This window comes from Oncorhynchus keta, chromosome 19, assembly GCF_023373465.1.
Source record: "Oncorhynchus keta strain PuntledgeMale-10-30-2019 chromosome 19, Oket_V2, whole genome shotgun sequence".
NCBI classification, from domain to species: domain Eukaryota; kingdom Metazoa; phylum Chordata; class Actinopteri; order Salmoniformes; family Salmonidae; genus Oncorhynchus; species Oncorhynchus keta.
In genome coordinates, this window is record NC_068439.1 from 10,623,649 (window position 1) to 10,638,344 (window position 14,696).

The 14,696-nt window shown below is 51.2% G+C and overlaps 1 protein-coding gene across 9 annotated transcripts in view; it reads left to right on the plus strand.

Annotated features, from left to right (window-relative positions):
* LOC118379899 (protein 4.1-like) overlaps positions 1 to 14,696 on the plus strand; it is a 102,184-nt gene that overhangs the window by 65,025 nt on the left and 22,463 nt on the right. For all 9 annotated transcript variants that reach the window (XM_052469423.1, XM_052469425.1, XM_052469428.1 and 6 more), the window contains one exon: positions 3,381 to 3,560. In XM_052469423.1, coding sequence (XP_052325383.1) covers positions 3,381 to 3,560 — 180 coding nt within the window. The remainder of the gene's footprint in view (positions 1 to 3,380; positions 3,561 to 14,696) is intronic.

The following is a 14,696-nucleotide window of genomic DNA, read 5'->3' on the forward strand; positions in this document are numbered from 1 at the left end:
TCAGAGCTCCTTTCTACTCTGGCTCCGTTTCAAATGGCATGATATTCCCTATGTAGTGCACTTCTTTTGACCAGAGTTGGCACCCTATTCCCTATGTAGTGCACTTCTTTTGACCAGAACTCTATGGGACTCCCTTATGTACCCTGGTCTAAAGCTAGGGCTCTATATACAGATGTAGGATCTTAATTTGAGCCCGTTTGCAACAGCTGGAAAGTAATCCTTCAGCAATAGGATATGTGAATTATAACTTGGATTATAATTAATGGACATTTTTTTTTTGTAGGGGTTGATCAAAAATGTTTTACGAAAAATCGCCTTTTTAAACCTACACATTTTATTTTCCTGCAGTTCTCAGCAACAAAATAATGATCAAATTAAGATCCTAGGCAATGCAGATTCTGTTCAGAACAGATGTGGTTTATGAATAGTCATTAACCAAGAGAATCTAGTCTAATAGGTGCTGTATTTGATCTCTCTGATCACGATCCCAACATGTGCTAGATTGGTAATGGGAAATGACTCAATCACCTTCTGCACCATGGGTATGGACAGGCACGGATACTAGACGGAGATGGATCGTCTAAAGTTCAATCTACATAGGAGGGAGTAGAGTGGAGAGAACACAGGACAGTCTGTTGTTTGTCTATAGGACATCACGTGGTCTGGATGGACTAAGACCTGTTGTTTGTCTATAGGACATCACGTGGTCTGGATGGACTAAGACCTGTTGTTTGTCTATAGGACATCATGTGGTCTGGATGGACTAAGGTCTGTTGTTTGTCTATAGGACATCACGTGGTCTGGATGGACTAAGGCCTGTTGTTTGTCTATAGGACATCACGTGGTCTGGATGGACTAAGGCCTGTTGTTTGTCTATAGGACATCATGTGGTCTGGATGGACTAAGACCTGTTGTTTGTCTATAGGACATCACGTGGTCTGGATGGACTAAGACCTGTTGTTTGTCTATAGGACATCATGTGGTCTGGATGGACTAAGACCTGTTGTTTGTCTATAGGACATCACGTGGTCTGGATGGACTAAGACCTGTTGTTTGTCTATAGGACATCATGTGGTCTGGATGGACTAAGGCCTGTTGTTTGTCTATAGGACATCACGTGGTCTGGATGGACTAAGACCTGTTGTTTGTCTATAGGACATCATGTGGCCTGGATGGACTAAGACCTGTTGTTTGTCTATAGGACATCATGTGGTCTGGATGGACTAAGGCCTGTTGTTTGTCTATAGGACATCACGTGGTCTGGATGAACTAAGACCTGTTGTTTGTCTATAGGACATCACGTGGTCTGGATGGACTAAGACCTGTTAGAGCCTGTTGTTGTCATGTTGTTTGTCCTCTTTGAGAGGGGCAGGCCTGTTCCAACTTCCAACTGCATTTAGTTTGATATGATAAGCAAATCATCAATCACATTGCGTTCTGCTGAACTTGTAACTGTGTCATTACCAGTCATTTCCCCAAATAATTACATCCTTCCCCCTTCCTATCTGGGGGCTTCACCCTTTTGCCCTTCCTTGCTATCTCTTCCTCTTAAACTATCCCCTCTGTCTCTACTTTATCTATCATGGACTTCCCCTCTGCTCCCTGTCTCTACTTTATCTATCATGGACTTCTCCTCTGCTCCCTGTCTCTACCTTATCTATCATGGACTTCTCCTCTGCTCCCTGTCTCTACTTTATCTATCATGGACTTCTCCTCTGCTCCCTGTCTCTACTTTATCTATCATGGACTTCTCCTCTGCTCCCTGTCTCTACTTTATCTATCATGGACTTCTCCTCTGCTCCCTGTCTCTACTTTATCTATCATGGACTTCTCCTCTGCTCTCTGTCTCTACTTTATCTATCATGGACTTCTCCTCTGCTCCCTGTCTCTACTTTATCTATCATGGACTTCTCCTCTGCTCCCTGTCTCTACTTTATCTATCATGGACTTCTCCTCTGCTCCCTGTCTCTACTTTATCTATCATGGACTTCTCCTCTGACTTCTCCTCTCCCTGTCTCTACTTTATCTATCATGGACTTCTCCTCTGCTCCCTGTCTCTACTTTATCTATCATGGACTTCTCCTCTGCTCCCTGTCTCTACTTTATCTATCATGGACTTCTCCTCTGCTCCCTGTCTCTACTTTATCTATCATGGACTTCTCCTCTGCTCCCTGTCTCTACTTTATCTATCATGGACTTCTCCTCTGCTCTATCTGTCTTATCTATCATGGACTTCTCCTCTGCTCCCTGTCTTATCTATCATGGACTTCTCCTCTGCTCCCTGTCTCTACTTTATCTATCATGGACTTCTCCTCTGCTCCCTGTCTCTACTTTATCTATCATGGACTTCTCCTCTGCTCCCTGTCTCTACTTTATCTATCATGGACTTCTCCTCTGCTCCCTGTCTCTACTTTATCTATCATGGACTTCTCCTCTGCTCCCTGTCTCTACTTTATCTATCATGGACTTCCCCTCTGCTCCCTGTCTCTACTTTATCTATCATGGACTTCTCCTCTGCTCCCTGTCTCTACTTTATCTATCATGGACTTCTCCTCTGCTCCCTGTCTCTACTTTATCTATCATGGACTTCTCCTCTGCTCCCTGTCTCTACTTTATCTATCATGGACTTCTCCTCTGCTCCCTGTCTCTACTTTATCTATCATGGACTTCCCCTCTGCTCCCTGTCTCTACTTTATCTATCATGGACTTCTCCTCTGCTCCCTGTCTCTACTTTATCTATCATGGACTTCCCCTCTGCTCCCTGTCTCTACTTTATCTATCATGGACTTCCCCTCTGCTCCCTGTCTCTACTTTATCTATCATGGACTTCCCCTCTGCTCCCTGTCTCTACTTTATCTATCATGGACTTCTCCTCTGCTCCCTGTCTCTACTTTATCTATCATGGACTTCCCCTCTGCTCCCTGTCTCTCTTTTTCTTTCTCGCCCTCCCAATCTCTACCCCTTCTTTATCTATCATCTTCCCCTCTGCCCCTCTCCTTTATCTATCAACTTCCACTCCCTCTCCATCTATCATGGACTTCTCCCTGCTCCCTTCTCCTCCATGGACTTCTCTCTGTCCCTCCCACTTTTCTCTCCCTGTCTCTACTTTATCTATCCTCCCCTCCTCCCTCTCTCCCTCCCTCTCTGTCCCTCCCTTTTCTCCACCCTCCTACTCCTCCTCCTCTCCCTCCCCTCTCTATGTCCCTCCCTTTTCTCTCTACCACTCCTACTCTCTGTCCCTCCCTTTTCTCTCTACCCCTCCTACTCTCTGTCCCTCCCTTTTCTCTCTACCCCTCCTACTCCCTCTCCCCCCTCTCTCCCCCTCCCTCCTCTCTCAACCCCTTCTACTCTCTGTCCCTCCCCCCTCTCCCTCCTCCCAGGACCTGGATAAGACCCAGGCAGAGATTATGCGTCACCACACCAGTATCAGTGAGCTGAAGAGAAGCTTCATGGAGTCTGTTCCGGAGCCGCGGCAGAGTGAGTGGGACAAACGCCTGTCCACCCACTCACCCTTCCGCACGGCCAGCATCAACGGACAGCTGCAGCCAGGCACTGACGGGGTGAGTCAACACCAACAGAACTAAACATTGAAGTCAATAGTGCCAAAATGGGTGACCTGGCTAGTGTACCAATGAGTTTACTAGTTAAATTGCCAGGGTTAAGGGCTCTAAGGCTCTTCTAGAGATTATTATATTCCCATAGAGTCAACAGGACAACAGAACAAGCAGTCTTGGTACAGAACAGAGAGACATAGTAGCCCATGGTACTCAGAGAGACAGAAGGGTCTTTATTCTCTCTAGCCCCACTTATAGCACCACCAGGATTCCTGACAACAATAGGATGTTTTGAAGTGAAAGATGGTACTTTTGACTTGACTTTTTGCATTTGCTGGCACAAGTTTAGCGACAAGGAGGTTCTGTTCATGTGTTGACTTTCTTTGGGCAAATATTATTGTTTTGATATTTTCTAATTGTTACTTTGGATTGCACATTAGTCATTAGTCCCAGTAGGGTTTACTGTGGTCTTTTCTCACGTCATTCAGTTGTTGTTTTTGACACAAATCAATGTCTAATCACTAGTCTAGAGGACGCAATCCTCTCAGTTTCAGTTTTTTGACACAAGTCAATGTCTAATCACTAGTCTAGAGGATGCAATCATCTCAGTTTCAGTTTTTTGACACAAGTCAATGTCTTATCACTAGTCTAGAGGACGCAATCATCTCAGTTTCAGTTTTTTGACACAAATCAATGTCTAATCACTAGTCTAGAGGATGCAATCATCTCAGTTTCAGTTTTTTGACACAAGTCAATGTCTAATCACTAGTCTAGAGGACGCAATCATCTCAGTTTCAGTTTTTTGACACAAGTCAATGTCTAATCACTAGTCTAGAGGACGCAATCCTCTCAGTTTCAGTTTTTGACACAAATCAATGTCTAATCACTAGTCTAGAGGACGCAATCATCTCAGTTTCAGTTTTTTAACACAAATCAATGTCTAATCACTAGTCTAGAGGACGCAATCCTCTCAGTTTCAGTTTTTTGACACAAGTCAATGTCCAGTTTCTAGAGAATGGCAGTCAAATTTTCCACTTTACAGGGCTGCTGTGCTGTGTTCATTTTAAATATGTCTTATATTTAGTTTCCTCATACTTGGTAGAGAGATATAGAGGATATTTCATTCCCTAAGGATATACTGTGTACAAGGGTCATAGTCAGTAGAAATGAATGTTTTAGTTTCATCAAGTGTTCATCAGTTCCTCTGTGTTTGTGGATCTCAGTGTGTACAGTGGACGAAGTGCAGACTCTTGGAGTCTCTTTCCCTGTGTATATTCATGTGTGTGTGTGTGTGTGTGTGTGTGTGTGTGTGTGTGTGTGTGTGTGTGTGTGTGTGTGTGTGTGTGTGTGTGTGTGTGTGTGTGTGTGTGTGTGTGTGTGTGTGTGTGTGTGTGTGTGTGTGTGTGTGTGTGTGTGTGTGTGTGTGTGTGTGTGTGTGTGTGTGTGTGCAGGTGAGGATGGCCTCCCTATCACCTGCATACAGAGTAGTTGGTGGCGTATCAGAGATAAAGGTACTCCAATTCAGTCCTTACTGGCCGTACAGGGGCTGGTATATGTTGGGTTTGGCTGAGCTGGGTTGGGCTGGGCTGGGTTGGGCTGAGCTGGGTTGGGCTGAGCTGGGTTGGGCTGAGCTGGGCTGGGCTGGGCTGGGCTGGGTTGGGCTGAGCTGGGCTGGGTTGGGCTGAGCTGGGTTGGGCTGGGCTGAGCTGGGTTGGGCTGGGTTGGGCTGGGCTGGGCTGGGTTGGGCTGAGCTGGGCTGAGCTGGGTTTGGGCTGAGCTGGGTTGGGCTGGGCTGGGTTGGGCTGAGCTGGGTTGGGCTGGGCTGGGTTGGGCTGAGCTGGGTTGGGCTGAGCTGGGTGGCCTGAGCTGGGTTGGGCTGAGCTAGGTTGGGCTGAGCTTGGCTGAGCTGGGCTGGGTTGGGCTGAGCTGGGCTGGGTGGGCTGAGCTGGGTTGGGCTGAGCTGGGTGGGCTGGGCTGAGCTGGCTGGGTTGGGCTGAGCTAGGTTGGGCTGAGCTGGGTTGGGCTGGGTTGGGCTGAGCTGGGTTGGGCTGAGCTGGGTTGGGCTGAGCTGGGTTGGGCTGAGCTGGGTTGGGCTGAGCTAGGTTGGGCTGAGCTGGGTTGGGCTAAGCTAGGTTGGGCTGGGTTGGGCTGAGCTGGGTTGGGCTGAGCTAGGTTGGGCTGAGCTGGGTTGGCTTGAGCTAGGTTGGCCTGAGCTGGGTTGGCCTGAGCTGGGTTGGGCTGAGCTGGGTTGGGTTGGGCTGAGCTGAGCTGGATTGGGTTGGGCTGAGCTGAGCTGGATTGGGTTGAGCTGGGTTGGGTTGGGCTGAGCTGGGTTGGGCTGAGCTAGGTTGGGCTGAGCTGGGTTGGCTTGAGCTAGGTTGGGCTGAGCTGGGTTGGCCTGAGCTGGGTTGGGTTGGGCTGAGCTGAGCTGGATTGGGTTGGGCTGAGCTGAGCTGGATTGGGTTGAGCTGGGTTGGGTTGGGCTGAGCTGGGTTGGGCTGAGCTGGGTTGGCCTGAGCTAGGTTGGGCTGAGCTAGGTTGAGCTGGGCTGGGTTGGGCTGAGCTGGGTTGGGCTGAGCTGGGTTGAGCTGAGCTGGGTTGGGCTGAGCTGGGTTGGGTTGAGCTGGGTTGGGCTGAGCTGAGCTGGGTTGGGCTGAGCTGGGTTGAGCTGAGCTGAGCTGGGTTGGGCTGAGCTGGGCTGGGTTGGGCTGGGCTGGGCTGGGTTGGGCTGCAGTAAGAGAACATTAGCTGCCGGTTCTTTATCAGCTAACAATAAAGAACAGACCATGTTGTGCATGGCTGCTGTATGGAGTCTGTGTGGCCGTGACCTTAAGCAAGGCAAGAGAATCAGCTGTCTATCTTCACCCACAGGACTGTACTCTCTCGGCCCCGCCCCCGGCCCCGCCCCCGCAGCCGCTGTGACTACCTTTATAGGTGTCTACTTTCAAGCCACAGACCCTAATCTTTCCCAAACCCCGCCCCCTCACCACTGCCCCCGCTCCATGATTGGCTGCTGCCAGCTTTGTCTTCCTGCTTTGATCTGCCAATCAAATCGCATGGCTGGGTTTGACCCGATAGTAGTGAAGCTGCATGACTCTGTGATGATGATGGTGATGATGATGATGGTGGTGTCTGACGTAGTGATGAGAGACTGAAAAACAAAAGAACGCAAACCAAAAAACAAACAGCGACAACAACAACAACAGAACTGACCCCCTCCTCCTCCTCCTCCTCATTTCATTGTCTCTCCTCCACCCTGACCTGTATCCCTCCTCCTCCTCCTCCTCCTCATTTCATTGTCTCTCCTCCACCCTGACCTGTATCCCTCCTCCTCCTCCTCCTCCTCATTTCATTGTCTCTCCTCCATCCTGACCTGTATCCCTCCTCCTCCTCCTCCTCCTCCTCATTTCATTGTCTCTCCTCCACCCTGACCTGTATCCCTCCTCCTCCTCCTCCTCCTCATTTCATTGTCTCTCCTCCACCCTGACCTGTATCCCTCCTCCTCCTCCTCCATCCTGACCTGTATCCCCCCTCCTCCTCCTCATTTCATTGTCTCTCCTCCATCCTGACCTGTATCCCTCCTCCTCCTCCTCCATCCTGACCTGTATCCCCCTCCTCCTCCTCATTTCATTGTCTCTCCTCCATCCTGACCTGTATCCCCTCCTCCTCCTCCTCCTCCTCATTTCATTGTCTCTCCTCCATCCTGACCTGTATCCCTCCTCCTCCTCCTCCTCCTCCTCATTTCATTGTCTCTCCTCCACCCTGACCTGTATCCCCCCTCCTCCTCCTCCTCCTCCTCATTTCATTGTCTCTCCTCCACCCTGACCTGTATCCCTCCTCCTCCTCCTCCTCCTCCTCATTTCATTGTCTCTCCTCCACCCTGACCTGTATCCCTCCTCTCCTCCTCCTCCTCCTCCTCCTCCTCATTTCATTGTCTCTCCTCCATCCTGACCTGTATCCTCCTCCTCCTCCTCCTCCTCCTCATTTCATTGTCTCTCCTCCATCCTGACCTGTATCCCCCTCCTCCTCCTCATTTCATTGTCTCTCCTCCACCCTGACCTGTATCCCTCCTCCTCCTCCTCCTCCTCATTTCATTGTCTCTCCTCCACCCTGACCTGTATCCCTCCTCCTCCTCCTCCTCCTCATTTCATTGTCTCTCCTCCACCCTGACCTGTATCCCTCCTCCTCCTCCTCCTCCTCCTCCTCCTCATTTCATTGTCTCTCCTCCACCCTGACCTGTATCCCTCCTCCTCCTCCTCCTCCTCATTTCATTGTCTCTCCTCCACCCTGACCTGTATCCCTCCTCCTCCTCCTCCTCCTCCTCCTCATTTCATTGTCTCTCCTCCATCCTGACCTGTATCCCTCCTCCTCCTCCTCATTTCATTGTCTCTCCTCCATCCTGACCTGTATCCCTCCTCCTCCTCCTCCTCCTCCTCATTTCATTGTCTCTCCTCCATCCTGACCTGTATCCCTCCTCCTCCTCCTCATTTCATTGTCTCTCCTCCATCCTGACCTGTATCCCTCCTCCTCCTCCTCCTCCTCCTCATTTCATTGTCTCTCCTCCATCCTGACCTGTATCCCCCCTCCTCCTCCTCCTCATTTCATTGTCTCTCCTCCACCCTGACCTGTATCCTCCTCCTCCTCCTCCTCCTCATTTCATTGTCTCTCCTCCACCCTGACCTGTATCCCTCCTCCTCCTCCTCATTTCATTGTCTCTCCTCCATCCTGACCTGTATCCCCCTCCTCCTCCTCCTCCTCATTTCATTGTCTCTCCTCCATCCTGACCTGTATCCCTCCTCCTCCTCCTCCTCATTTCATTGTCTCTCCTCCACCCTGACCTGTATCCCTCCTCCTCCTCCTCCTCCTCCTCCTCATTTCATTGTCTCTCCTCCACCCTGACCTGTATCCCTCCTCCTCCTCCTCATTTCATTGTCTCTCCTCCATCCTGACCTGTATCCCCCTCCTCCTCCTCCTCCTCCTCCTCATTTCATTGTCTCTCCTCCACCCTGACCTGTATCCCTCCTCCTCCTCCTCATTTCATTGTCTCTCCTCCATCCTGACCTGTACCCCCCTCCTCCTCCTCATTTCATTGTCTCTCCTCCACCCTGACCTGTATATCCCTCCTCCTCCTCCTCCTCATTTCATTGTCTCTCCTCCACCCTGACCTGTATCCCTCCTCCTCCTCCTCCTCCTCATTTCATTGTCTCTCCTCCATCCTGACCTGTATCCCTCCTCCTCCTCCTCCTCATTTCATTGTCTCTCCTCCACCCTGACCTGTATCCTCCTCCTCCTCCTCCTCCTCCTCCTCATTTCATTGTCTCTCCTCCACCCTGACCTGTATCCCTCCTCCTCCTCCTCATTTCATTGTCTCTCCTCCACCCTGACCTGTATCCCTCCTCCTCCTCCTCCTCCTCCTCATTTCATTGTCTCTCCTCCACCCTGACCTGTATCCCTCCTCCTCCTCCTCCTCCTCATTTCATTGTCTCTCCTCCATCCTGACCTGTATCCCCTCCTCCTCCTCATTTCATTGTCTCTCCTCCACCCTGACCTGTATCCCCCTCCTCCTCCTCCTCATTTCATTGTCTCTCCTCCATCCTGACATTCCTCCTCCTCCTCCTCCTCATTTCATTGTCTCTCCTCCACCCTGACCTGTATCCCTCCTCCTCCTCCTCCTCCTCCTCATTTCATTGTCTCTCCTCCACCCTGACCTGTATCCTCCTCCTCCTCCTCCTCCTCATTTCATTGTCTCTCCTCCACCCTGACCTGTATCCCTCCTCCTCCTCCTCCTCCTCCTCATTTCATTGTCTCTCCTCCACCCTGACCTGTATCCTCCTCCTCCTCCTCCTCCTCCTCCTCCTATTTCATTTCATTGTCTCTCCTCCATCCTGACCTGTATCCCTCCTCCTCCTCCTCATTTCATTGTCTCTCCTCCATCCTGACCTGTATCCCTCCTCCTCCTCCTCCTCCTCATTTCATTGTCTCTCCTCCACCCTGACCTGTATCCCTCCTCCTCCTCCTCCTCCTCCTCATTTCATTGTCTCTCCTCCACCCTGACCTGTATCCTCCTCCTCCTCCTCCTCATTTCATTGTCTCTCCTCCATCCTGACCTGTATCCTCCTCCTCCTCCTCCTCCTCATTTCATTGTCTCTCCTCCACCCTGACCTGTATCCCTCCTCCTCCTCCTCCTCCTCCTCCTCCTCATTTCATTGTCTCTCCTCCACCCTGACCTGTATCCCCCCTCCTCCTCCTCATTTCATTGTCTCTCCTCCACCCTGACCTGTATCCCTCCTCCTCCTCCTCCTCCTCCTCATTTCATTGTCTCTCCTCCACCCTGACCTGTATCCCCTCCTCCTCCTCATTTCATTGTCTCTCCTCCATCCTGACCTGTATCCCTCCTCCTCCTCCTCCTCCTCATTTCATTGTCTCTCCTCCATCCTGACCTGTATCCCTCCTCCTCCTCCTCCTCCTCATTTCATTGTCTCTCCTCCATCCTGACCTGTATCCCTCCTCCTCCTCCTCCTCCTCATTTCATTGTCTCTCCTCCATCCTGACCTGTATCCCCCCTCCTCCTCCTCATTTCATTGTCTCTCCTCCACCCTGACCTGTATCCCTCCTCCTCCTCCTCCTCCTCATTTCATTGTCTCTCCTCCATCCTGACCTGTATCCCTCCTCCTCCTCCTCCTCATTTCATTGTCTCTCCTCCATCCTGACCTGTATCCCCCTCCTCCTCCTCCTCCTCATTTCATTGTCTCTCCTCCATCCTGACCTGTATCCCTCCTCCTCCTCCTCCTCATTTCATTGTCTCTCCTCCACCCTGACCTGTATCCCTCCTCCTCCTCCTCCTCCTCATTTCATTGTCTCTCCTCCATCCTGACCTGTATCCCTCCTCCTCCTCCTCCTCCTCATTTCATTGTCTCTCCTCCATCCTGACCTGTATCCTCCTCCTCCTCATTTCATTGTCTCTCCTCCATCCTGACCTGTATCCCCTCCTCCTCCTCCTCATTTCATTGTCTCTCCTCCATCCTGACCTGTATCCCCCTCCTCCTCCTCCTCCTCCTCATTTCATTGTCTCTCCTCCACCCTGACCTGTATCCCTCCTCCTCCTCCTCCTCCTCATTTCATTGTCTCTCCTCCATCCTGACCTGTATCCCCCTCCTCCTCCTCCTCCTCATTTCATTGTCTCTCCTCCATCCTGACCTGTATCCCCCTCCTCCTCCTCCTCCTCCTCCTCATTTCATTGTCTCTCCTCCATCCTGACCTGTATCCCTCCTCCTCCTCCTCCTCCTCATTTCATTGTCCCTCCTCCATCCTGACCTTTATCCCTCCTCCTCCTCCTCCTCCTCATTTCATTGTCTCTCCTCCATCCTGACCTGTATCCTCCTCCTCCTCCTCCTCCTCCTCATTTCATTGTCTCTCCTCCATCCTGACCTGTATCCCTCCTCCTCCTCCTCCTCATTTCATTGTCTCTCCTCCATCCTGACCTGTATCCCTCCTCCTCCTCCTCCTCCTCATTTCATTGTCTCTCCTCCACCCTGACCTGTATCCCCTCCTCCTCCTCCTCATTTCATTGTCTCTCCTCCACCCTGACCTGTATCCCTCCTCCTCCTCCTCCTCCTCATTTCATTGTCTCTCCTCCACCCTGACCTGTATCCCCTCCTCCTCCTCCTCCTCCTCATTTCATTGTCTCTCCTCCACCCTGACCTGTATCCCTCCTCCTCCTCCTCCTCCTCATTTCATTGTCTCTCCTCCACCCTGACCTGTATCCCTCCTCCTCCTCCTCCTCCTCATTTCATTGTCTCTCCTCCACCCTGACCTGTCCTCCTCCTCCTCATTTCATTGTCTCTCCTCCACCCTGACCTGTATCCCTCCTCCTCCTCCTCCTCCTCATTTCATTGTCTCTCCTCCACCCTGACCTGTATCCCCCTCCTCCTCCTCCTCCTCCTCATTTCATTGTCTCTCCTCCACCCTGACCTGTATCCCTCCTCCTCCTCCTCCTCCTCATTTCATTGTCTCTCCTCCACCCTGACCTGTATCCTCCTCCTCCTCCTCCTCCTCATTTCATTGTCTCTCCTCCACCCTGACCTGTATCCCTCCTCCTCCTCCTCCTCCTCATTTCATTGTCTCTCCTCCACCCTGACCTGTATCCCCCCTCCTCCTCCTCCTCCTCATTTCATTGTCTCTCCTCCATCCTGACCTGTATCCCTCCTCCTCCTCCTCATTTCATTGTCTCTCCTCCACCCTGACCTGTATCCCTCCTCCTCCTCCTCCTCCATTTCATTGTCTCTCCTCCACCCTGACCTGTATCCCCTCCTCCTCCTCCTCCTCCTCATTTCATTGTCTCTCCTCCACCCTGACCTGTATCCCTCCTCCTCCTCCTCCTCCTCATTTCATTGTCTCTCCTCCACCCTGACCTGTATCCCTCCTCCTCCTCCTCCTCCTCATTTCATTGTCTCTCTCCACCCTGACCTGTATCCCCCCTCCTCCTCCTCCTCCTCATTTCATTGTCTCTCCTCCACCCTGACCTGTATCCCCCTCCTCCTCCTCCTCCTCCTCCTCCTCATTTCATTGTCTCTCCTCCACCCTGACCTGTATCCCTCCCTCACTGGTTGTTTTATGTTTTCTCTGTCTCCTCCCTCGATCTCTCCCCCCTCATATGTGTCATCTTTTCATTTCCTCCTCCCCTTCCTCCTCCTCTTCTTTCTATTCCTCCTCCTCCTCTTCTTCCTCTTCCTCCTCCTCCTCTTCTTCCTCTCCCTCCTCCTCCTCTTCTTCCTCTCCCTCCTCCTCTTCTTCCTCCTCCTCCTCTTCTTCCTCTCCCTCCTCTTCCTTCTCCTCTTCTTCCTCTTCCTCCTCCGCCTCTTCTTCCTCTCCCTTCCTCCTCCTCCTCTTCTTCCTCTCCCTCCTCTTCCTCCTCCTCTTCTTCCTCTTTCCTCCTCCTTCTTCCTCCTCTCTCCCTCCTCTTCCTCCTCCGCTTCTTCTTCCTCTCCCTCCTCTTCCTCCTCCGCCTCTTCTTCCTCTCCCTCCTCTTCCTCCTCCCCTTCTTCATCTTCCTCCTCCGCCTCTTCTTCCTCTCCTTCTTCTTCCTCCTCCTCTGACCCTCACTGGTTGTTTTATGTTTTCTCTGTCTCCTCCCTCGATCTCTCCCCCCTCATATGTGTCATCTCTTCATTTCCTCCTCCCCTTCCGCCTCCTCTTCTTTCTATTCCCCCTCCTCCTCTTCTTCCTCTTCCTCTCCCTCCTCTTCCTCCTCTTCTTCCTCCTCCTCTTCTTCCTCTTCCTCTCCCTGCTCCTCTTCTTCCTCTTCCTCCTCTGCCTCTTCTTCCTCTTCCTCCTCCTCTTCTTCCTCCTCCTCTTCTTCTGCCTCCTCTTCTTCCTCCTCCTCCTCTTCTTCCTCTCCCTCCTCTTCCTCCTCCTCTTCTTCCTCTTCCTCTCCCTCCTCTTCCTCCTCCTCTTCTTCCTCTTCCTCCTCCTCTTCTTCCTCTTCCTCCTCCTCCTCTTCTTCCTCTCCCTCCTCTTCCTCCTCCTCTTCTTCCTCTTCCTCCTCTTCTTCCTCTCCCTCTTCTTCCTCCTCCTCTTCTTCCTCTCCCTCCTCTTCCGCCTCCTCTTCTTCCTCTTCCTCCTCCGCCTCTTCTTCCTCTCCCTCCTCATCCTCCTCCGCCTCTTCTTCCTCTCCCTCTTCTTCCTCCTCATGTTCTTCCTCTTCTTCCTCTTCCTCCTCCGCCTCTTCTTCCTCTCCCTCTTCTTCCTCCTCCTCTTCTTCCTCTTCCTCTCCCTCCTCTTCCTCCTCCACCTCTTCTTCCTCTCCCTCTTCTTCCTCCTCCTCTTCTTCCTCTCCCTCCTCCTTCTCTTCCTCTCCCTCCTCTCCCTCCTCCTCCTCTTCTTCCTCCTCCGCCTCTTCTTCCTCTCCCTCCTCTTCCTCCTCCGCCTCTTCTTCCTCTCCCTCCTCTTCCTCCTCCTCTTCTTCCTCTCCCTCCTCTTCCTCCTCCTCTTCTTCCTCTCTCTCCTCCTCCTCTTCCTCTCCCTACTCTTGCTCATCCTCCTCTTCTTCATCTTCCTCCTCATCCTCCTCTTCCTCATCCTCATCTTTCCCCTTCTCCTGCCCTGCCTCATAGTCATATCCACTCCCTCCTCCTCCTCCGTATCCTCCACCTCCTCCTCCACCGCCACGCCCTTCCCCTGAGGAGGATCCGGAGACCCAGAGAGGTGTTTGGGCCTTGGGTCACCGAACCTCACCGCTCCCCCCCCTTCGCTCCTCTACTGCCATGGGGCTGAAAATACAGTTTTACTCCCAGACTTGAAGCTGCCTCCAGCTACCTGGGTATTCTGCCTAGCCCAGACCCTTCTCCTGTCCTGTCTAAGTACCTGAAGACTCCTGCAGTATAATAAGCACTCCCATCAGAACATTGCTAAACTTTTACCCCCCAAAAAAAACTTTTCTTAACTTTCAATCTGTATTGAGTGTGGGCATGTTTATATGATAGGCCTCTGAATAGAGATGATCATCTTTAACAGGTTTTTGTCTAAAAGAGATCACTGAAAAAATACACCATTCTACAATAAAAATACACCATTCTAGAATAAAAATACACCATTCTAGAATAAAAATACACCATTCTAGAATAAAAATACACCATTCTAGAATAATACACTAGTCTGGTGATTTGACAAGCAGTCTCGTCTTTATGAAGACATTACCAACAAATCCCAAATATGATCCTGCCAAGTCAATTTGATAAGCTCATCACTTTAAGGCAGGCTTGTTGACTGACTGACTATATACGATTCAGTGAGGAGTAGATCTATGGTGGTTCTCCCCTAACGGTGTCTGATCCAAGACGTTGCACTGCCAAACAAACAGTTTGCACTAGCTAGCATTTTACCTACCAGAGAATGCCTTTATCCAATCTAACCCCAGCCATTCCATCTAACCCCAGCCATTCAATCTAACCCCAGACATTCCATCTAACCCCAGCCATTCAATCTAACCCCAGCCATTCCATCTAACCCCAGCCATTCCATCTAACCCCAGCCATTCAATCTAACCCCTGCCATTCAATCTAACCCCAGCCATTCCATCTAACCCCAGCCATCCAATCTAACCCCAGCCATCCAATCTAACCCCAGCCATTCAATCTAACCCCA